At 41.4% G+C, this 25,332-nt stretch overlaps 1 protein-coding gene across 1 annotated transcript; it reads left to right on the top strand.

Moving 5' to 3' along the window:
• Positions 1–4,685: 4,685 nt before the first annotated feature.
• On the top strand, positions 4,686–25,226 carry LOC149220896 (uncharacterized). The gene is made up of 2 exons (XM_089387240.1): positions 4,686–6,392; positions 24,852–25,226. The coding sequence occupies exons 1-2, from the start codon at positions 4,686–4,688 to the stop codon at positions 25,224–25,226; spliced, it is 2,082 nt and encodes a 693-aa protein (XP_089243366.1).
• The last annotated feature ends 106 nt before the right edge of the window (positions 25,227–25,332 follow it).

Genomic DNA, 25,332 nt, shown 5'->3' with positions numbered 1-25,332 from the left:
TCTATGCTTCATATCTGCAATAAAATGTGAGAAAACCTGGCAAGAAAATATATGATGCAAGTCCAAAACATATAACAATAGTAAATGAAAGAACATTAGCCCAATGGAGGACTTCAAATGAATAATAATTTTATTAAAATGTCTGGTGAGGAATATTTACAACATGGGTCTGTATATCCCCCTCTGTTGGATGGGTCCTCATGTTCTTGTGCTTCAACAATTTGTTTCTCTCTCTCAATATGTAGAAAACCCAAAAGCAAGATGGAACTCAAGTGGGAGCTCAAATTTTGTGAGATGATAATGGTAACGATGATAATGATCATGGTGAAGAATGAATGGAAAACCCTCTTATTTATAACAAAGTATTGAGCTAAATTAGGAATTGGAAAATAATAAAATATTATTGACCAAATCAAAATCTAGTCGTTGGGAATACTTTATTATATTTTTTGGAGAGGGAAAACATATTCAAAATGGTCAAATATCTTTATTTAGAAAGTGGTTGAAGTAATTAATAAATAAAAATGATTTTATGTGGTTCATAGACCTCGTAGATCAATAACCTTTAATAATTGTAAGATATCTCTGAATGAAGAGAGCTCCTGCTACAATGGCGGAACCCTAAACCCTAGGTCTTGTTACAGGGTCGACTAACCATGGCGACAGGCGTTTTGCGCATTGGGTACAGGGATCACTGACGGTCTGAGTAACGACAACAGCTACGGGTTTCTCGGCGCATTATTATACTCTGCGGTCCCCTCCTGGATACACTGGTGCTCTGGCCCCCCTACCTTTCCGCTGGACGGTTTCCCTGATCGTTTCTTGTTGGCATACACTGCACCGACAGACAGCATGGGAGAAGAAGATATTGTTGACTACGAGGCGGACCCCACGCCTCACCAAGACATCTGGGCGCATCCGAAGCGGCCTCATATGATCCCGCGGAGTGTTGCACTGGGCTACGAGACAGGTGCTTCGTCTCAGCAGCCGCACCTGCCGCTCACTGGGAAGAACAAATCCCCAGACTTCAACCTCGTCGACTCTCTGCCACTTGAATGCCCGCCCCTATCTCCTGCGACGATTCAGTTGTTGGGCTCATGCTTTCAGAACTCGCCTTCTCTCGACGCTCCGCTCCAGATTTCCAACCGCCCTGCATTACCACAGCCCCCACCGCCTCCGCCTCCATCAAACTCTCAATCACCTTCCGTTTCCTTTATGCCGCTGGCCCAACAGCCCCCCCACCGCTCCTCCCTATCCCTTCTCCCGGGCACTAGTAGCTCTGTTCCTCGCTCTCCGATTCGCTCGGGCTGCTTTACTACCCCGCCGCTACCGGTTCGATCCGCTGGATCCGCACAGCATAGCTCTACTGATCCTTGCCGTAAACTTCTTAGGGAGAATCCTTTTGGAAAGCGCTCAGAGAAGGTGACAAAAGGCAGATGCCTTCGAGCAACTGATTCGGACTTCAACATCAACTTTGGGCCTGAAGCACCGCTGCCGGATGTGATGGATTCTTCTCGCAAGGTCCTGGTCGGTAGGGTCCGTGGACGCACCTACACTGTGGAACGACTCAAGCTCTGGGTGGAGGAGATTTGGGGCACTTTACTCAAAGAACTTCCAGATATCATGGTCCTCACGAGGTGCTGGTTTGCCTTACATTTCCATAGACCCGAATACACCCAGTGGATCCTCTCTCAGTATTGGCACATTGAGTTAGCACCAATCATGCTCAAGCGTTGGGATCCTCTCTTCGACCCGGAACGTGAACAACTGGGGGCTGGACCCATCTGGGTTCGCCTACCTGGTCTGCCCTGGCAATTTTGGAACCCGTATGTTTTTAAGAGAATTAGGGACACTCTAGGTACCTACCTGGAGCACGACAGATCGTATGAGAAAACAGGAATCAGGACAATGGTTCGCATACTTGTCCACTTGGACACCAGACCGAGATTAGAGGAGAAAATCACCCTGCACCACATCCATGTCTCACGCAAACAGTTACTAGACTACGAAGGCGTTCCCTTCCGCTGTCGAAGATGCCATAAAATTGGCCATCTTTATAAGGATTGTCCACTGAATTCGGGGGTGACTTCTGAGGATACCAAAGGACCTCGACAGCAGACCACAGTGGATCAAAATGCAGGAGCTAATATTCCTACGGAAGGGGAGCAGACTCAACAGGAGACTCCATCCAAGAAGGCGGGTGATAGTACCAACAAGATTGCTCGAAGGAAGGCTTCATCTACTCCAGGGCCGCCGCGTACTCGCTCCAAGACTGCGGAGGCTGCACCTACTCATCCGGGTAATGCTTCCACTCCCAATTGTACTCACAATTTTTCTGATGATATGCAATCTATTGTATACTCTTCTTTGCGGACTTCCCACACAGAAAATGTCCCCCTCCCCTCCATCCTTTGCACCATTGCCCCTCCTCCACCCACTTTCTCTACCACACCTCCCTCTCACAACCTGGTATTGGGCTGTCCTGATTCCCCCTCCTCTCCGGTCGGATCCGGATCACATCACTATCATCTGAGACCCCGGGCACATTCTAGAATTCTGGGACTGGGATCATCCCCTGGTCGCCACCGCAAGCAAAAGCGAGGCAGACCATCTAAAATCTCTTCAGCAAAGCTAAATGCTGTTGCGGAAGTCGCCATGGGGCGACAGTTTACCATTGATCGGGCACTTAGAGCTATTGAGCCCCTGACCTGCAGTTCCCCATGATCTGGCTCTCCTACAATTGCAGGGGACTAGCCAACCCCAAAAAAAGACTGGCTCTGAAAAGACTCTTACATGAATCTAGATGCGATATCATTTTCCTTCAGGAAACACTTTGTACATCCGAGGTGGCGGTGCGAAGTCTACAAGCTATGCTCCCTGGCTGGGTTTTACATGGATTGGATGCGAGTGGTCGATCTGGCGGGCTGCTCATTGGAATAAATCCTAGAAAAAGCAGGCTACTCTCTGTTTGGGGGGGTAGTGGCTTCCTCGGCATGGACATATTTATGGGTGACTTGGGCATCCCCATCAGAATTATTAATATTTACGGGCCTAATCAGAATAGACTCCCATTTTGGCAAAATTTTCTAAATGGCAATCATATCACTCAGAATACAGTGATTGGGGGTGATTTCAATTTCTCATTGGGGGTTGGAGAATCCTGGGGACATCATGCTCAGAGCGACCCTATTGCGGATCAAATGAACATGTTATTAGATGCACACCACCTCGTGGATATCCCCATGAACAAGAAGCTTCCTACTTGGCACAATCAGCGCACAGGAGAGGCTGCTCTGGGGCGGCGGTTAGACAGATATATGATACATGAGGAATTGATACAATTGTTCCCTTTATACAGACAATGGGTCAGCACTGGGGGCCTATCAGATCATCACCCGATTCTACTTCAGATCAGCGATAAAAAATTAAAGCCGCGCTCCCCCTTTAAATTCTTTGCTGGATTTCTCCAAGAGCCGGAATTCATCAAGATGGTCACAGATTTCTGGGCATCACAACCCCCACTAAGGGAACAGAGGAAAGCGATGGATTTCTGTGGTAGACTAAAGAAGCTCAAAGAAATGACTAAGACCTGGGCGAGATCAAAGCGGAATAGAGATGAACAGATACTGAAGGACACTGAAGAACAGATAGCTCTATTGACTGATGAGAGGGGGGCGGGCTATCAATTCGATGATTCAAAAACATTACTAAACCAGTTGCTTGGGCAAAAATCGAAGATATTACAAGAAAAGGAGGAGCTATGGAGACTCAAAAGCAGAGCCATTTGGCTCAAAGCTGGGGACAGTAATACTAAATACTTTCATAATCTGGCAAATGGCAGAAAGGCATCAAATACCATCTGGAAGCTACCACGGGAACCAGATGGTTGGGCTACCACTCACTAGCAACTTGCCAGTCTGGGGGTAACACACTTTAAGCGACTATTCACGGCGCCGAATGTTGTAAATCTACCAGACATCATCAGTCTTGCAGGAAATTTTCCTCGGTTTGTTGGACAGGAAGACATTGAAGACCTTAATCAACCGGTTACTATACAAGAGCTGGAAAGTACCCTTAAATGGTTTAAGAAAGATAAAAGTCCGGGGCCAGATGGCTGGCCAGTGGAGTTCTACCTGGCTTTTTATGATCTGCTAGGCGAGGACTTATTGGAAGTCATTGAGGAGAGCAGGATCACTGGGCACATACATCCGCCTATGAACCAGACCTTCATTGCCTTGATCCCCAAATCTGATGACCCCACATCCTTCAATGATTTTCGCCCTATCTCTCTCTGTAATTGCCTCTACAAAATCATTGCCAACCGCATTAAACCTATCTTGTCCACACATATATCTGCAGAACAATTTGCCTTTCTCCAAAACCGCCACATCCAAGAGGCCATAGGCACAACCCAGGAAGCTTTACACTCTATTAAGTTGAAGAACCTCAAAGGAATTTCACTAAAGATCGATCTTGCAAAGGCTTTTGACAAGGTAAATTGGCTCTACCTTAAGATGATTCTTACCCATTTGGGATTCCCCCACATGCTCATAAACTGGATTATGGGATGTATATCATCTATCTCCTTTGCCATCCTTATTAATGGTGCAGCCTCTGCTCGCTTTAACATCAACAGAGGTATCAGGCAAGGCTGCCCCCTTTCCCCACTACTCATCCTTATTGTTATGGAGGGACTGAGCAGGCTCATTGCTGTTGCAAAAAGGAATGGAGACTTCAGCGGTCTCAAAATCACTGAACAGTACTCTCTTACCCACCTACTGTTTGTTGACGATATTTTAATCTTTCTCAATGGAAGTGTCCGGGACACCATTGCACTAAATGATATTCTACAACTCTTCTGTAAAGCCACGGGCATGGAGATCAACAGGCAGAAATCCACCAGATCCATGATGAGATGCACATATCAGGAAACTCAACTGGCGACACAGCACTTCCCCTTCTCGGAAAATAACATGCTGGAGGGCATCAAATACCTTGGATTCAGATTAAGGCCGGATGGCTATAAATCTGAACACTGGTCATGGCTTATAAACAAAATTGAAAAAAGGATCATCTGCTGGCAACATCGACTACTGTCAAAAGCTGGTAGACTACTGCTGATCAAATCTGTACTTGAGGCTACCCCAGTCTACTGGATGTCCCTCACATGGATACCAAAAGGCATCCTTCAAAAAATTCAACAAATCTGCAACAGGTTCCTGTGGAATGGCAATAAAAAGGGTAAGATATTTGCTTGGACAAGATGGTCCCTGGTTTCCATGCCCAAGAGATGGGGAGGGTGGGGACTAAAATCTCTTTCAGAGTTTGCACAAGCGTTAACAGCGAAACAGGGCTGGTCACTCCTCAAGATGGACAGTTTATGGGCGGAAGTAATACACCAAAAGTATATTTGGCCCTCCAACATCATTGAATGGCTTCGCAGACCCACATGGAACCACCAAGGCATATCTGCGATCTGGAGGGCCACACTAAAAGCTATGCCACTCATCCGAGATAACCTGCTATGGAAAATTGGCAATGGTGCACAGGTCCGTATTGGCTTAGACCCTTGGCCTGGTTCAGGGAACGCACACTTACTGCCGGAAGGATTGATTCGACATCTAAACAACAGGGGCATAAAATATCTGGCTCAGATTGGTGATCTACAACGATCAACTATCTTCACACAGGCATGGGTCACGGATCGTCAGTGGCATCTGTTAGACGAATGGACTGAATATTGGAAAGGATACATACAGGCACTTACTGAATCACACATCAAGCTTCATGAGGAGGAAGATGAACTAATATGGGCACCTGCCAAATCTGGTATTTATGCTCCAAAGCTTGGCTACATAAATCTTATCAAAGCTAAGAAACCTGACATACAAAAAAACTGGTGGTCTGATATCTGGCAGCTTCAAGCACAGCCTAGGGCCAGGCTTCTAATGTGGAATATCATTGCAGACAAGTTACCTACAGGTGCCACTCTAAGGAAACGGGCTTTCGCTGGACCAACTTGGTGTGTACTTTGCAGAAAAGAGGAGGAAACAACACCTCACCTATTTCTCACCTGTGAGGTTACAAAGGATTTATGGCATCAGGTCACACAGACTCTCAACATAAACACAGTTTGGCAAGGAGCAGATATACCCACAGCCTGGGAACAGTGGTGGACTGCGGTGGCTTCTGAAAAGGCCAGGAACTTACCGCCTGTGGTGTCTTGGTACATTTGGAACAGGCGTAATGCCATAATCTTTGAAGACAACAGGGTCAATTGGCAACTAATTCCGCCGTCCATCTGCGCGGCATACATGGAAATCCCATTTGAAAATAAAATTAACACACCCAGGAACATTACGCCTGAAAATATCAACAGGGATATGCCTTGGGCATATTTCGATGGGGCAGCACCAATGCAAGGATGTGGGGGGGGGGGGGGTATTTTATTTCATCTAACAGAAACACACTTTTTTCACCTGAGATTGGGACTCGGCCCCGGTACCAATAACGATGCAGAACTTATTACATTGAGACATCTTCTCTACTTTTCTCTATCCAAAAACTGTCGACAAATACAAATCTTTGGGGACTCAAAGATTGTGATTGATTGGGCAAATAATAAAACTATTTGTCATGCATATTCTTTGAAACACATCTTGGAAGAAATTGTTTTTCTAAAAACACATTTTGACCAGATCACTGTTTCTCACATCTACAGGGAAAGAAATGCAACTGCTGACCGGCTCTCGAAAGAAACGGCGGATCGGCCTCTAGGAGACTGGCTGATTGAAGAATACAATCCAGAGGGGATGCACAGATTCTATCATCGACCATATATTGATGGCCTCCAACAGGGGGACAACCTCCCCATCTAAATTTTTGCTCTACATGTTTATTTTTGTATATAACAGCACAGTTCAGATCGGTTCTATACTTATTTTACTGCATGAGGGATATATTCCTCAACTCTGTCTATTTTTGGTTAAATTTTGTGAGACACTGTCTATCTTTGACGGATACAGAACCATCGTATCCTAGTGACACATACTGGATGTAATTTTGTATAATTTTTGAGCAATGGTAAAAACCACACTACAGCATATGCCTTGGCATCAACAGCGTGTAATTTCTATTATTTCTCTTTAATAGAAATTATGAACTCTATTTTCTCCGGAAAAAAATTAATAAATAAAAATTATTTATTAATCACTTTATGAGAATTAAGAAAGAAATTATTATTAAATAGTGGTTTAGTAATTATCTCGTAAGGAAAATATGGAATAAATAAATAGTGAATTATTTAAATTTTCCAAGGTGATTGAGTCAAAATTAATTAAGAAATAATTATCAAATAATTATTGTATAATTATTTCTAGAGAAAATTAAATATATAATGATTTATTCAATTATTCTCATGGGGTTTTTTGAATTTTAATCAGAAATGATTTAATAAATTATTTCTTATGGTGAAAGTGAATTTACCATGGTAAAATGGATCCTACATAGTGTATTTAAATCCACTTAGTATGAAATGGCTAAGTGATCATTTTTGGGGTGATAATGATCTATGTGGATATTGGTGGCCACCCGCCTATTCCACCTATACTTCTAATCGGTTTCATCAGTTTCCTTGATTATAGCAGTAATTACTATTTTTAGTAGTTTTTCTGGTCTTGCACTTCCGAAGCTTTTTGACCCCCTAAACGAGCTTTTTTGAGGTTTGTCGTTGGCCCATAACCGTAGGTAGGGGTCTGCCACAAATCCTGTATTACTTAGAGAGATATTTCTAATGAGGTATCGTATGTGCCAAACATAGATCATATGACCAAATTACGATGCCGGGAAGTTGGATGCCCAACTAACCCCCAACGGAGCCCACAAACTCTTGACATTCCATCTCCTAGGGTTAGGTTTTTGGTTTTTTAGGGTTTCCCTTTGTTGTTCAATAATAAGAAGGCCCTTGAGCCTCATAGTAACACATTTTAGAGGCATGTAGCCACCACATCTCTTCTCAGAGATAAGCTACCATCACCCGAGCTAGTTTATTTCCATTATGTATGTAATCATATTTTAGTTCTTTGATGTTAATGAAATTAAGTTTTATTTATGTTGCATCTCTGTGTTTATGTTTATATATTTGTTCAGTTGCATTCTTGCATAAGTTTGGATTAGTGTATGAGTCTAGGCCTAACACTGTTATTATTACTTTGGGAAATAACGTATACAAGATATCATAGGTAGCATCACCTACCACCATCTCTTTGATATCTGCGAAGAAATGCAGTAAGATAATTTCCTAGTCTGGGAAATTTTTATTCCTTTTGATTTTCCCTCAGGGAAAGAAGAATATTGTGGCCATGTACACAACCTACAGATAGGGCTCCTCGGCACGAAAATAACAAATGGACAAGGCTGTGGAGGAGTACAGGAACATCTTCACCTCACCCACAGGGGTACCCTTACACTGTTAGGTCAAGCACTCCATCGATTAGACCCCAGACACACCGCTACCCAATGGAACGATCTATTGATGCTCTATTATAGAGAATGATGAAATCAAGAATCAAATTCAGGAGTTGTTGTAGAAAGGGCACATCAGGCCAAGTTCATCACACTGTGGGAGCCCAATCGTGTTGGCACAAAAGAAGGACGGGACCTGGAGACTCTGTATTGACTATCAGGAGTTGAATAAGATCGTTGTCTAGAATAGGTTTCCAATCCCATGGATTGATGAAATTTTGGACCAACTCGAGGGGGCCACATATTTCAACAATATTGACTTGAAGTTAAGTTATTACTAAGTGCCAATCGAACCCTTTGATGTGTGGAATATTTCCTCCAAATCCAAGGAGGGAATTTTTGAATGATTGGTCATGCCTTTTGAGTTGACGAATTCCCCAACAACCTTCATGAGGCTGATGGACGACATCTTCTGACCCTTCACTAACTCATTCATGGTAGTGTATTTGGACAAAATATTAATCTTTAGTAAGAGTTGGGAAGATCACATTCACCATATTTGATAGGTCCTCCAAACCCCGTGTCAACACAAATTGTGTGCTAATTTGGAAAAAAAGCACTTTTGGTATGACCAAGGTTAAATATTTGGGGTACATCATTAATGAATAGGGTGTGCATGTGTACCCAACCAAGGTACAAGCTATTCATGATTGGATAGCCCCAACCAATCTAACAAGACTTGGCATCTTTCTAGGTCTTTCCAATTCTATCGTAGGTTCGTGTTGGGTTTCTCTAATATCACTTGGCCTTTGAGTCAATTCACCAAGGGTGGGTGAAAGAAAAGTTATTTTGGTTTGAATCCCAACCGAAGGTGTTTTTTGAGTTGAAGCATCACATCTGCTCTCCACCAATTCTCACATTACCAGACCTACAACAACCATTTGAGATTGAGACATATGCCTCTGACTATGCTATTGGTGCAATTCTTACTCAGTAGGGGAATCTGGTGGCATATTGATGAGCCTCATCATTGGGTAATTATATGGACCTTAATACACCTCCAAGCTTATTAAAATCAACTCTTCTCATAATTCCTTACATATTTTAATTATATTTTCCTTAATGAGATGAGTAAAAGTAAGATGTTATGTCTAGTGGTCTAATGTGCATTGATTGCAAATTTTTGAGAACAAATCATGGCAATTTTGGCTAATTAAGGAAAAAAAATCGAATGAGACAAGGAGGAGATATTGTAGGAGATAGATTCTCCTCATTTAATCCTCACTCATTCGAATATTCCTCCATCAAATCACACTAGCTCGGAGTTGTAAGCAGCCAAGTCATGAAGGTCAAAAGGCAGTTGAGCCAGTGACAGTTAAGAGCCAGTTCATCTTGAGTTTGGGAGCCAAGCCTCCCTAGATTTAAGGAATTCGTTGGAGAATTTAGTTGTATAATAAGAAGGCCTAGAGCCTCATTAGGATTCAGATTTTTTTATGTAAGAGCACTAAGAATTTTCGAGTTCAAGACTTGTGGAAGACATTGTTATGTAATTTTTCTGATATGATAATGAGAATGAGCATTTCCTTGATCCAACACTGAGTTGACTTAGAGGGCTAAAGCTCTTGGGTTAGGGTCCAACCCTAGCAGCAAAGGCTCCTCTTCTTGTACTTGTATGCTTAGTTTATTTCATAGATTAATGGTTGAATTGGTTTTAGCATTATTTCATTACAAGTAGTTGTGAATTTGGATTAGTTTGTTTCCAATTGTGTCTTACTTTAGCAGTAGCTTAGAAAGAAAAAGGAATACCAAAAATATGTTAGCAGGTGGAGTTGGCCTCACTCCTCCTTTCAGGGACCATGGTTTGAGAAAAGAACTCCTATGCAGCCCCAAAAGGACACATTTCTGATTTCTCATGGAATTTAGGGTTTTATGCTACTTAGTCCATTATCTATTCAGTTTTCAAGAATAGGATCCAATTGTCATCTCTGATATCTTTAGCCTTGTATTAGATCTCATAGTGTTTCACATTATTTTGCAAGTATTTCCATGCATGAGCTAAGCAACTATATAATAAAATTATGTTTCTTTATTTGATTGAAAATCTTTCTTATTTGACATGATTCATGGATAAATTCCAGTGATCTACGTAGTGCAAGAGTTCCAATAGTGCAGGGAGATCTCATGACTAGCAACCCCATCCTAAGCTCATCCATCCATAATCATCACTTTTTCCACTAAGTCCCTCAAATAATTCATCCTTCCATAAGAAAAACTTTCCAAGTTTGTTGAGAAAATCCAACCATCTTACAAACTCTGTTTTGAGCTATGAAGAAGTCTTAGTCACTCCCTTTATTTATTTCTCCCACCATTCACCTTCCCTAATCCATACACCACCTTCCAAATCACTCCTATTACTCTCGGTTGGATCCTGTAGGAATACGGGGGATCTTGTAGGAGCATTAGGACATCCTGTAGGACGAACTACAGTGGCTTGTTTTAAGGCCGAATTGTGAAAAAGCATCCAGGAAGACAAGAGAAGACCCCTACTTGCCTCCTAAGCCATCTAACCTTTCACCACCATCTCTAACCTACCTGCCACATCACCAAGAGGATTTAGCATTCATATTTTTCACACAAAAAGGACAAAAGGGAAAAAAGAGTTATTATGTTCATTTACATGCACAATAGTAGAGTGTTTGGTTATTTCAGATTGCATGCCTAAGACAGTAGGATTACATACATGTTAACTTAGCATTATTTTAAAGAAAATCATCTTAGCAATTAGTTAGATGAGTGGTGTGTCTAAGCATTTGATTTCTGTATTTCCTTACTACATTAGACAAGATTCTAGTTAGTGCAAATTTCCCTTTTCCTCATTGGTAATATAGCTTCTTCTGAATCAATAGAAAGTTGGTTTGAGAAACCATAGTGGTCTATCACCAGCTTAGTAGTGACAAAGAGTGGACCCATCACATCTGCTTGTGTATACAACACTATCACCTCCAAGTTTGTACGAACCCTGGGTTGATAAAGTAAAGTTGGTGTTATAGACATTTTTGTGCCTTACAGCATTGAGCATGAAATGTCCATAATCTAAGGGATCCAAAGTCCCTAAACATGTTGTTCCTACCCCTAGAGGAACAAGGCTAACTAACCACAGCAATTCACAGAAGTTCTCCACCTGAAACCACTCAAAAACAAGTCAATTCAGGATCATGTCAACTGCTCCACTGAGCATCTGCGTTGAATGTCAACTGCTACACTGGCTACCTGTGTTGAATGTCAACTCCAACACTAGCTACCTGCGCTGAGCGAGTTTGGGCATGTGGCAGTCTCATTCCTCAAGGTGTCAGAAGCCAGGAAGCTTCCAAAATGACACTTGCCTCAGGGAATTCGACTGGTGATGAGTAAGAGGTTCCAAATCTCCAAGTGGAAGCAAGAACCTCCAAGTGGACTCAAGAACTGACAGAGGGAGAGGACACTAGTCAGATCTCAAGCTGACTCATCCTCTCTCCAAACATCTATATATGGATCTCACCTCCATGAGATCTAGAGGCTGGAATTTTGTGAATGTAAAGAATTGTTGTTGGATTGAGACTGGAAACATTGGGTGCTTAATGCTTTGAAGGGAGCTGAAGAAGGAATTCCATTCTACTGGGAAGAAGATGCTGGATTGGAGCCCTCTAGGTTGTATCTCTTCCTGAACCTTGTTATCAATCAATAAAGCTATCTTGGTTTTCTCCTATATACTGGTGTATTTGTATGATTGCATTAGTGTATTTGATTTACTTCTAATCCTGAATCATTTATGAATATGTATATTTGCCTTTGTGTTGTGTTCTTCTCTTGTCGCAAGTAGCTGTTCTCTTGTCACAGGTAGCTATTCTCTTGTGATCTCGTGGGAATCAAGTAGCTGTTCTCTTGACCAAGCGAGGAGGCAAGTAGCTGTGAACACCCAAAGAGGAGAGGATCTAGATCGAGGGACAAACGGAAGACAACGGTAAGTCTATCGATCTCCCCTCTTTCATATTTCATAAAGGAAAGAACCAGAATAGCTGTATCTGTTTGTTGCTAAGGCACTGTCACACCTTAGGTGGATAGGATCGTCCTGCATAGGCATTTTTCCCCACAACAAATTGGCGACTCCACTGGGGAAGAACTTGTTTATTCATTTCATTTGAGTTTCTATCATTTGTTTGCATCATAGACTCAACAGCATCGAACTGCTTCTGCAAAGTAGACTGTTGCTGCCTTGATCCTTCACTGGATTTTGGCTATGATCTAACAATGGACTCACAAATGATGTGATGATCCTTTGTGATAGTCTTTAGTACCCTCTCAAAGCATCCCTCTGTTTATACCTTGCTTGTGTTTCTGATTTGGCCTGAAACAGTCGATTTTTGAGCATTTTATGACCCAGAACCCAGGGGAAACGAGAGTTTCTCCTTCAGCGCAACTGCTGTGAAGGTAGTCTGCATTTCAACGCAGGTCTCGTGAAGGCTACCTGCGCTTAATGTCAAGTCCTCAGTGTTGGACTTGCGCTGAACCAGTTTAGCCTTGTGCAGCTGGGGTTCTCTGTCCTCTGTTGCCCTGTTTTGATCTTTGTTTTTTTTGCAGCCTTTAACCAGCATAGGTACCAGTCTGATAACCTCTTTTCTTTGCTTAGATTCCGCCTCTTTTTTGTACAAAAATACTGTGAATGTTTTTATGTGTTTGTGGAGTCATTTACAGTTTTCCTTTGCATGAGTAAAGTAGTCATCCTGTAGCCTTTGATTCAGATCTGATTGATTGTGATCTTAGAAGAGAGTTCATTGGCTGTTTGCAGATTGATTATAGATTTACTTTTGCTTATTGGTTTGAATTTGTCTCTTTTAAGTGTCAAAACAAGTCTTTATTTCGAAAGTAGCAAAGTGATTGTAATCTCTTCTACCCTTGTTGTTTTCGAAAAAGTGAACTTGTTTGTATTGATCATTTAAAAGCAAATTCAAAGTTGTACAAAAAGCTTTCTTTGTAGGCATATATACTAAGAAAGTGGAAAACAAACACCTGCATTGTGCATTTGCATTTGATAAGTTTGCATGTTGGATTTAGGAAGAGTGCATTAGAGTGTGCTGATTGCTCTTTGAGAAAAGATAGTTCCTTTTCCCTTAGTAGCTAGGATTTTCAAAGTTGAAAAGATTATAAAGCTTGCTTATCATCTTTAGACTGCATTTAGGAATTTGTATCATACATCTCGTGGTGAACCTTGAAAGGCAAACTTTAAAAAGATCAACCTAAAATAAACTGAATGAACCTAACAACGCTTTGTAACATAACGCAAAACAAAGAGGTCTAGGCTAGAGACGTGTTCCGACGTTGTTAAGCCTAGTGACTGTCGATCTCGTGGAAGGTGGGTGATTCCTCCTGAGGGACGATAGCGCTAGTACGGATTGTGCTCCCACGTACCGTCGCGTATATATTGGGAGACCCCTATAGGCATATATCTTTTATCCTTAGGAAGCCGTGTCGGCCGCCCTACTGATCGCAATGCAGTGAACACAACATTCACGAAGATTGACCACCCGTACCCTAAAACGTATTCTGCGGTTTTGTGAAAAGTTTGGCACACCCTCTGCCTAGAACTCCAGAGCAGTTTCTTTTGGCCTTTTTCAGACTCTATAACAGAAAAAGTCCATCCGAGCATTTGTCACTTCGGGCTCGTTAAAACATCGAAGGAGACTAGAGTCATCTTTAGCTTTTTCTCGACTCTTTAAAAGTGAAAAAGCAAGTTGTGTCTAAAGTGTCGTTAACAATTTATTTTAAACGGAACAATCACCCTTTAATCCTGCGTTGATCTTTAGGTTGAAAGGATGGAGCACACCAACCAGGGAATTCCTCTTGGTGGAAATCCTAGTCCCTTCTCCTCTTGGGGAGATGTTGGTGCACCCCACATGGCCACATTGTCGCTTCCAGGACTGACGATTGGCCTACCAGTTTGGCTCTTTTCAACCAATGTCATTCAGAATACCACCATTCCTGAATAGTCGAGTCAATAGTTAGATCAGACAAGAGTTGCCTCCCAGCCTTCCACTTCATCTTCCTCCCCTCCTTCCTCTTCGCTTGACGGAACTGGTAAATCAAAAAACCGTGTTCCTAAGGAGAAGAAGGAGAAGAAGAAGAAAGAAAAGAAGAAGAAGGAGCCTAAGGCGACTGGGGGCAAACAAGTGTCATCTAACAAAAATCCACACACAGCACTCGTAAGGCCTAAATCGCCATGCGTCATATGCAAGGGAGACCACTTCCATAGAGATTGTCCCTGTATCCCCCGGATACTAAGAGACTGGTCCCCCCGTTTGCACAATTCGGTAGCATCGACCTCTGATAGCCATGTCGACTGCTCACTGTCAACTAGCAGGAGTGAAGCCCCAGGACAGAGCGGGAAAGCTAAATTTCCCTGCAGACTGTGTGAAGGCGATCACGCCATCCACCGTTGTCCCTTCTTAGACGAGGCAAAAAGAGTTCTGGAAGATCGCCCGATTTTACGAGCGCAACTTCCTCCTGGATATCAAAAACTCTTGCCAAGTCCCTCGCTAGTTGAGAATCCGACTGACCCGCCCAGGTGGTCAGCCGAAGCACCTGTCATTGAAGATGAACCGTCTGGATCCATGCCTGACGAAAGTCAAAAGGTTGATACGGCAGTTGACCCGGTTTTGCCTTCAGAGGCTCTATCTTCGAATGACACCGTCACAGAGGAGAATCAAGACGACACCGTCCAGATTCTCTTCATCAGCACTGACTCTGATGATCAAGGGGGCAATGCCACCAATCCTTTATCGCAGGAAGGAAGTTCCTCAGAGCGCTATCCGGCCGTATATTCGGTCCCACCACCAAGCAACCTAGTTGTGTCCTTTGACTGGAAACAACTAGGCAGACCCCGGTTGCCAGCCAGTATACCATTCAGAATTATTTGTCAAATATACAGAATGGTAATGGCTGACACTATCATTGATGAGGGGGCATCTGTGAGTATCCTTTCCTCTATTGCTTGGAAAGCGCTTGGTTCGCCAGCACTTTTGCCTGAGATGAGAAGTCTATCGGGCTTTGATAAAGGAACCAGTCGACCTTTAGGGATCCTCCCCAATGTGCCTATAACATTGAAAGGGAAGACCGTTCAAATGAACGTGATGGTTGTTCAAGGACCCTTGGATTATAACCTACTCCTTGGACGAGACTATATATATTGCATGGGAGCTATAGTCTCCTCACTCTTTAGAGTAATGTGTTTTCCGCATGAAGGAAGAATGGTCAAGCTCGTGGACCAACTTTCATTTCCCGGATCACGCATCGCAAATAGTCATGTAGCATCCCTAAATGGTCTATTCATGCAAGAAGTATCTCAACCCACGGTCCGTCCTCCTGATGAGCGCGAGTAATCCGGGAGGATATGACTGGAACCCAGGGGGCATGCGTCCTGGCCTGCTTCGGCAGGAAAACTTTGGGTATAGGGTAGGTTTCCACGGGAGAATATGACTAGTCCGTACCCTGTCCGTGGATGGAAGAGGGGTTGTTCTAGAATAGGATTTTTTTGTCAAAGTTACGTGTTTGGCGCCAGAGTCATTCACCCTTGTCTATTTCGGTAGACATTGCCGAGGAAGTGTTTTGTTTGAAATAGTAACGAGACAATCTTTGGGTAACCTGAAAGAGGTAAGCCTCTCTCTTTAAAACAATTGTTTTGAAGGAGGAGAAGTAGAGTTGACCTTGAAATCGTACTTTATACCTAGGGGCATGCAAACCTTTTGGAGTGCAAGCAAGGGGCAACTATTTATTTTTTAAATTTTTAGGACCTCTAACCCTTTAAACTCGTAGGATTAGTCGTTTCCGAACTTGCATAAAGAAAGGATAGGGAGCAAAGCTTAGTGAGATGAAGCTCCATAAAAAATAGAATATTGATGAGACACTCTTATCTTATGACTGGGTAATCGAGCAGTTTTAGCATAAAGTTCATGCTCGTTAAAAAATAAACGCAAGATCCGAGCAGTTTTAACGCGGTCTTCATGCTCGTTAAAAAATATATATAAGCAGTGAGCAAGAGTTTCCTACAGTGTTTAAGCTCATTTTAAAATAAAAAATGAACCTATCCCGGTAAATAACCACTGTGATCGTAAATTTATCAGCCATAAAAGCCTTGGTCGTGTTTGCACCTGCCACCTCCACTTTTCATTTGGCCGATCGTTCACCTCCATATGATTGTTTACCCATTTTGAGGAACAGCTGCGAAGAGTGATTTCACCTAGCCATCCTTGTGACACTGCCGTGATTGGAAAATTCCAACCTGTACCTGGAATCTGCTGCTATCCCTGTTTATCACTCATTCCTCAAAAGACGAGTCTTCTTTAAGCTCTTTTCAACTGACTCGTAAAATATGAAAAGATTGTTGAGTCTTGGCCTTCCAGCTCGTTAAAGGATCGAAAGAGCTATCCCTCCTCTAGATTTTAATCTTTTTGGACCTGAGGGATTATTGCACAAAAAGATCGAGCGCTTGTTTTGTTCGGCTCGTTAAAACTATCGAAAACTCATCCCTTCTGTATTGTTTTATAATTTTTCGGACTTAAGGGATTAGATGACGAAAAAGGGATTTTGGAGTTGACTTTATGTATCTTTTCAGACTCTCTAAAAATGAAAAGAACCGAGTTATCCTTGTCGTTAGACTTGTTAAAATTATTAAATAGCGACAAACTTGTCTTTAGACGAGAACGAGTTTCCCTATCGCTAGGCTCGTTAAAACATAGCGATGGGCTTGCCCGAAGGGCAGGTTATAGAACAAGCATATGTTATCCTCCTCAAGCTTGACAAAAATAAAGAGGTACTGGTCAGCAATGACTGGGGAAAAATTGGGAGAAAACTAAAGAAAACTTTGATGGTAGCAGGTCGCTCTTGAACATGACACTTTTCCTCCGTACCACAATCGGGTTGGGTTGTCTCATTCACCGGTCACATCACCATGGTCTCGCCATACCATCCATATTTGGGGTAATGCTACCAATCCATCGCATCAGTGTCGCCATATGTTCAAGAGAAGTCGTTCAGAAAGAGTCAGACGGGTCCCATCCACTGCCATACATTATCCTTCATCCATTCATGACCGCCACCCTGAATCATATGTCACAGATTGTTTTCACCTCCATTAAAATCATTAGCTCCGTTCCGTGTCACTGATGTGGGATTCATCAAGGCCCTCCTTTGACGGATCGCTTCTTGTCGACATCAGCTCATTATCCAAGAAGTTGATCTAGGAACATCCCCTTCAGTACTTTGAAGCTTGCATGCCTCAATGGCAAGTTTCTCACTTCCGGCGACAGGTATACATCAATGACCTTCGACCAGAAGATTTTGCGTGGTGTTCGACGCCAAGTCCTTTATTCACACCACGTGAATTGTACTGCAGTACCTTGAGGGTCATTATCATTATTGGTGATTCCTCTCGCGCTTGTTAACGGTTTACATCATTGACCGGTAATCAAGCGATGTCTTTCCATGTTCGACTTCAGCGCAATTCTCACATGGATCGACTTGTACTTAGAGTGAAGATCGAACGAGTTTGAAGACCCCGGATCTAGTTTCATCCATCCGGGCTGCGATATATATTCAGGAAAGATAAAGACATTTGACATGTACATCATTGCAGCAAATGATCATCCTACTCAAAGGATGATAATTTCGCCAAAATTATCAGTCTACCATCAGATGATCGTCTGTTCTATGTACAAAAATGAATTTATAAAGCTGAGCATGGGAATGCCCACCTCAGCTAGATCATGAAAGCAGTATGAATCATAATGTATTGTATTGTATCTTATTACAGGTCTCCTCCCAGCAAATGGATGAACTTCGGACCCTCCTGGATAAAGCATTTCACCCGATAAACGGCCTCATACTTTAGGGGGCAACTTTTATAGACATTTTTGTGCCTTACAGCATTGAGCATGAAATGTCCATAATCTAAGGGATCCAAAGTCCCTAAACATGTTGTTCCTACCCCTAGAGGAACAAGGCTAACTAACCACAGCAATTCACAGAAGTTCTCCAACTGAAACCACTCAAAAACAAGTCAATTCAGGATCATGTCAACTGCTCCACTGAGCATCTGCGCTGAATGTCAACTGCTACACTGGCTACCTGCGTTGAATGTCAACTCCAACACTAGCTACCTACGCTGAGCGAGTTTGGACATGTGGCAGTCTCATTCCTCAAGGTGTCAGAAGCCAGGAAGCTTCCAAAATGACACTTGCCTCAGGGAATTCGACTGGTGATGAGTAAGAGGTTCCAAATCTCCAAGTGGAAGCAAGAACCTCCAAGTGGACTCAAGAACTGACAAAGGGAGAGGACACTAGTCAGATCTCAAGCTGACTCATCCTCTCTCCAAACATCTATATATGGATCTCACCTCCATGAGATCTAGAGGCTGGAATTTTGTGAATGTAAAGAATTGCTGTTGGTTTGAGACTGGAAACATTGGGTGCTTAATGCTTTGAAGGGAGCTGAAGAAGGAATTCCATTCTGCTGGGAAGGAGATGCTGGATTGGAGCCCTCTAGGTTGTATCTCTTCCTGAACCTTGTTATCAATCAATAAAGCTATCTTGGTTTTCTCCTATATACTGGTGTATTTGTATGATTGCATTAGTGAATTTGATTTACTTCTAATCCTGAATCATTTATGAATATGTATATTTGCCTTTGTGTTGTGTTCTTCTCTTGTCGCAAGTAGCTATTCTCTTGTCACAGGTAGCTGTTCTCTTGTGATCTCGTGGGAATCAAGTAGCTGTTCTCTTGACCAAGCGAGGAGGCAAGTAGCTGTGAACACCCAAAGAGGAGAGGATCTAGATCGAGGGACAAACGGAAGACAACGGTAAGTCTATCGATCTCCCCTCTTTCATATTTCATAAAGGAAAGAACCAGAATAGCTGTATTTGTTTGTTGCTAAGGCACTGTCACACCTTAGGTGGATAGGATCATCCTACATAGGCATTTTTCCCCACAACAGTTGGTAGCCCCAGGAGTTGCAACATTCTTGCTGCAATATTGGTGCTCATCAATTTTTGGTGCTATTGTCAGGGAGGTGTCTGAGTAAGATGTGATTTCTACTTTCTTTCTTCCATTTCTTATCTCTGACATTCTGCTATTAACTTCATTTCTGAAAAAGTAATTGTAAGTGGTTTTCTTTATTTTCCATTCCGTAAGTAAGATTTCATTCAACAATTAGTTTCTATTCAGGTTGTTATTTCAATTCTGCAATTAGTCTCAAAGCTTGAAAAAAACCACAAAACAAAACAAAAACACTTCTTTCATGCTGTTATCTCAAAATCAGATCCTGATAGGCTGCTGGTCAGGTTGACTCTAAGTAACTATTTCAAACCAATCTTTTAGCTAAGGCTTAGCCTCCTTAGCCTGAGAGGGCTCTCTCAAAGGGTTAATGATATTGATTAAAGATATGGATAGATGGCTAACTCTATGGTTTGTGATTTTATATGTTTGTAGATTGGAAGATGGAGACTTGCTACCATTGGGCTATGGAGTCAGTGACAGAGATAAGGATAACAAATAGCTCTTCTTATAAAACTGAGGCTTGTATATACTTCAATGAAGGAGTGACACATTCAAGAAAGTCTCAATAACTTGAAGTTCATAGGAGTCAGAGCATGTGGGCATGAATTCTGAGTAATGATACATCAAGGTATTCAAAAGGAAAGAATTTAAAGTGATAGATCAGAGTTTAATACCTACATGGAAGTCAGGGCATTCAGCATTTAAACATTCAGAACATAAACTCATATGGGACCACACAGTTTATGAATGTATACAGGAAGTCAGAGCACATTCAGTGAATTCTGAGTGATTATACATCCATACCACTGTAAGAATTAAGGAAAGGACAACATCACATATTCTGAACATAAAAAATCCTTCATGAATCCTGAGAAGTAAGCATTAAGACTATGGAAGTAAAGCATTTCAAAGATAAAATATGAAGCTCACTGAAGTACACTAAGAATCTCAGCTTCAGAAAAGTCCAACTGCTTCTGTATATATCAATCCCTGCATATCATTTACAAAAGTAGTCTTTTTCTCTAATGTTTTCCAACCCCTAATACATTATTTATTCTCCCATATATAGAGTTCATGTAGATTCCTTCCTCCAGCATGAGGGGAATTCGAATTCCTCCTAATTTGACACCTATTGACACTTAAAACTAACTATTTAATACAAAGGACAGCTAACCAGGAGTCCTAGAGACCTAATACAACTAGGAGTGTAACTCCTTATTATGATTACAAAAACCTTGTCTAAACATTTAAAACATTATTTGACACCTAAAGCTCCATGAAGTCGAATTTGATGGTGCTCATAACCTTCCAGCTGGCCCTTGATGACTCATCCTTTTGCTGTTCCTAGAAACTAGGAGACTGTCCCTTGCTCTGTTCTGGCTGAAAAATAGGTCTTGGGACAGAGCTCATAACTTCTGATAACAAATGTATTTCGAAAAACTGAAGGAGGCTTTTGTGAACCAATCCATGCTGAACAAAAACCTATCTTGGGTTTTTGAAACACCTTCCCTACCGCCCAGAATGTGTCTTTGAAAAACAGGTGTAAAACAGGAGATGAAAAACTGCACCTACAACAGTTTCGTAGCATAACTTTGGTCCTTCATTTCTCCCAGATCATAATGGATTTGAAGAAAGTAGAAGAGGTTTTTGTACTTCAGTATCTTAGGAATGAAAACCTATTTAACTTTTCAGAGAGTAGTTTTCCACTGCTCAGAAACTCTTCTAGAAGTTGACTGGTAGAAACTAGGAGAGAAAGTTCCTCTTTCCTAGAGTTTCTTTTTTATTCTTCTCTTCGACCTTCTGCTACTTGTTTTTCCCTTGCTGGATGTTTAAACCATGTAAATACTCCCTTTTAGAAATCCTTCTTCACAAATATTTGCTTTTTGTCTCTCAAAATTGGTCCATCAAGTCATAATATGCAGCTACAGCAGTTTCGTAGCGCGCTACGAAACTGCTGTGTGAATAAAAAAAACACATTTTTTTTTCAAAAAATATTCTTCTTGTGATTTCTTCACAGCTTCATCTTATGCCAATAGGCCACATATATTTGACATAATTCATCCATAAACATCTTCGAAAATGTAATGTTCTAACCAAAATTGTGTTAGGCTCCAATCACTTACAGCCCGGTTCTTTTATGCTGAGATTGTCCTCCTAGTTTGCTCAAATGAATTTGCAGGTCCTCAATCTGTCTCTTTTACCTCTGACTCTACCTCTTGTAATCTTCTTAAATGCCTAGTCACAGGCCTTCTTGGCTTTGAAAACAAACTTTGAGAATTGGTCATCAAATTGAAGCTTTTTGGAAGATTTAACTCCTTTGGTTTTGTTCTTGTTGGCTTCAAGTAGCTCTGCTTGGACCAAAGGAGTCTCTTCTATGTAGATGGTGTGGAGGAGATCGTTCAAACTTCCCTTTGAAGCTGGGCTTTCATTAACAATCATTGTCTTCCCCTTTTCCTTGGCTAATTGACTTCTAGTTACTCTTCTTTTGACTGTTTTATCAATAGACTGCTCTTGTACCACTTCCTTGATCTGAACCTTCTTCTTCTGTGACTGTTTGAATGCTTCTTCAACCTCTCTATTCCTCATGAGAACATCCAAGCCTTCAGGCTCAGGTCTAAGACACTGGCCTGATCTGTGACTTTTCCTTTCTTCAGACATGTCTATGAAATCCAACTTTGAAACCATACAAGTTGTCCAAATTGTTTTTGAATTTTTTTTAGTGATAACAGTGGCTCCACTTGGGATAGTGTGCTCCTGTAGTACACTAAGAACTCGTAGGTCCAGTGCTTTGTCCATTTTATGAAAAACATAGATTTGCTTGACGAGCATTCCTTTCCAACTTCTTGGGCCTTCACCTCGGGCTTAAACTTGATGATCATTGTGAGATAAAGAAATCTACCACTACTGAAAAAAAATGCTCAGTCAACCTTGAGCTTATTTGCATTTACCTACCTACCTACCCTATCAATTTCAAACTTCTTTCAGCTCAATCAATGTGAAATTTCCAATGTAGCCAATCATTTGTCTTATCTGATGTTTGATTTCTTTGACTGCATCGGAGTTCAGAGCCAATATGATATTGTGATGACCACTGCCACTGAAATTGCCTCTGATCTTCATAGAAAAACTGAAACACTGGAGAGTAAAACTCTTCCATATATTTGGCTATAGGATACCAGAATACATGATCAGCTTGATGGTTCTTGTAACTTTCTGGTTGTGAAAACTGATCTTCAACAACAGTGTACTCTTCCTCAAACGTGAAAGAGAAAGGAAACAACACTCTCTCCTTATGTGCTGCCATAAAAATATTTTGAAAAGAATGATCACAACCACGAAGACTATATGGTTGAATTTGACCTTGTAAACGTTCAATATCTTTCTCAATGTCTTTGGCAAATTCATCCAAAAATTTCATCTTATCCTCTGCCTTGCAGTCAAATGATTTTAGATAAGAAGACAAGGACAAAGAAAATTTTTCAACTATTTCTTCATTAATATGATGATCATTCCACTGTTTGAAACCTTGAATTGAAGGAGAGTTTGCCACCACATCTGATCTATCCATCCATTCCTCCAAAAACATAAGCCAAAAGTCTTCAAATGACTTAATGGATTTGGTAGGAAAGCTTTCAATCCATTGTTTACATTTCCCTTGAAATGAATCATAGAACAACATAATGCAAACATCCTCATGTTTAACTCTAAGAAGCTCTGTAAAATCACAAAAATCTGATATATGCTTCAAAGTTAAACTCAAATCTTCTCCATTGAATTTTGGACCATTCCTTAGAAAATATGCATCCTTGGGAAAATGATTTGGGAAACCATGAATTCCTGAAAAATTTATGCATGCATACCTTGAAATAAGAATGGTAGCATCTGGGTCCTTCATAACTCCAGTGGAATCACCATGAATGTATGAATTTCGAATTCTTCAACAATGGAGTCGCCAAGGTAGATTTGCAGCCTCAAAAAGATGTCTGAGCTCCTGCTACCTTCAGAAGTTCAACCTCTTAATTTTGGGAATGAATAGACTTCAGGCTCCCGGTAGACGCACCAAAATGTTATCTCAAAATCAGGCCCTGGAAGGCTGCAGACCAGGAAGACTTCAAGTAACTATTTCAAACCTACTTTAGGCTGAGGCTTAGCCTCCTCAACCTGAGAGGGCTCTCTCTAGATGGGTTAATGATTTTGATTAAGATAAGATGGCTAACTCTTGTGAAATAACTGTGACAAATATAGATGCTGGAAAAACATTAAACGAGTTTCCATTGGGCCTATGGATTCAACAACACCTCAAATAAACAATGATCTTGAATTTACATAGAAGTCAGGGCATTCAGCATTTGAATATTCAGAACATAACTCATAGGGAACCACAGTTTATAAATGCATACAGGAAATCAGAGCACAATCAGTGAATTCTGAGTGATTATACATCTATACAACTGTAAAAAACATTAAGGAAAGGATAAGATCACACATTCTGAACATAGAAATCCTTCATGAATCCTGAGAAGTAAAGCCAAATTATATTACTGAAACTGTGTCTTTACATAAGCCAAATACAATGCTCTGTCATAAAGTTTTCCAACCCCCATTACATTGCTGTTTCAGCTATATATAGAATTCTTATTCTACCTAATCGAGATTCCTCCTCCAGCATGAGGGGAATTCGCTAACTACCTCTAATGACACTTATCAACTATTTAATTAACTAATTAATACAATAAAGTGCTGACTGGAGCTTTTTTAGAGTTCTAAATCTACTATGACTCTAACTCCCTATTGTATGCATGATGGCTTCTCCTCGTTCTTTGACACCTGGTCCTCTTTCAGTTTGGCTGAAATGGCTGAGATGGGTATTTAATGCCCCATGTTGACCTGGAATGTTGAAACTTTTTAACTGCTCAGAGATATTCGGAGGTTACCCTTGCCTCTCGGCTTCAGTTTTTTCCAAAATCTTCGAATGCTCAGAAGCATGTTCTTTAGCCTTTTGATTATACAAAACATATCAGAATGCCACGTCCTTGATCTGCTGTCCACCTTTGCCATGTGTGAAGATAAAAACCTCCTCCAAGCTGTCATTTTTGTGACAGTGGCAACAATTTTCTCCAATTCAGAAGGAAACAATACAGACCACAGTTCTCTAGTTTTGAAGCAATAATCCTTAAACACCATATCTGACATGTCCTGATTGTTGATACCATAACCTTGGATTGATCCTTTTTCTATATCAACAAAATATAAGTAGATATTTGACATCTGTTTACGAAACATAGTCAGTGCTTCATTGGTTCTAGGAAACAAGTGTGCCCTTGCATTGTTATCAACAAAAAGATGTAGCCGTTGCTCAGTTGAATCTGTCATTGGCAGAGGAATCACTTGAGATATGGGATAGGAAAGCCTATAAGATTCAAGTTCTTTGCCACTGTGAGAATCTACAAATGAAAGAATCCCTGTCTCATCATGTCCTAGACCACATTTCCCTATTATCAAAACAACTGGACTCTCATCTAAAGCATGCTGGTGAGGGATCCGTCAAGGAAGGACCTTCAACACAGAAGGAGCTTGGCATTCTTCTATTTTCCGGAAAGCAGGGAGCAACTGTGACCATACAATGCGACCATCTCCAGAGTGAAGAGGCAAAAGTTTTCCTGCCTTTGTTAATACTATAAACAATTTTCGAAATCCATTATGATCCCTGGTCATTTTTGTTTTCTCTGCAACTGTAATTGAGCAAGTTTAGTATACTACATAACTTCCTGATTTTGAGCCTGCATC

Source organism: Pinus tabuliformis, chromosome Q, assembly GCF_031772625.1.
Source record: "Pinus tabuliformis cultivar Carrire ecotype Pingquan chromosome Q, CPIR1, whole genome shotgun sequence".
Lineage (NCBI taxonomy): Eukaryota > Viridiplantae > Streptophyta > Pinopsida > Pinales > Pinaceae > Pinus > Pinus tabuliformis.
This window is presented reverse-complemented; position numbering and strand designations above follow the sequence as displayed.

Coding starts and splice junctions, on each gene's coding strand:
- LOC149220896 (XM_089387240.1), top strand. CDS start 4,686: ATGGAGGGACTGAGCAGGCTCATTGCTGTTGCAAAAAGGAATGGAGAC. Junction 6,393..24,851: donor TCAACAGGGATATGCCTTGG/GCATATTTCGAT, acceptor CATTGGTTCTAG/GAAACAAGTGTGCCCTTGCA.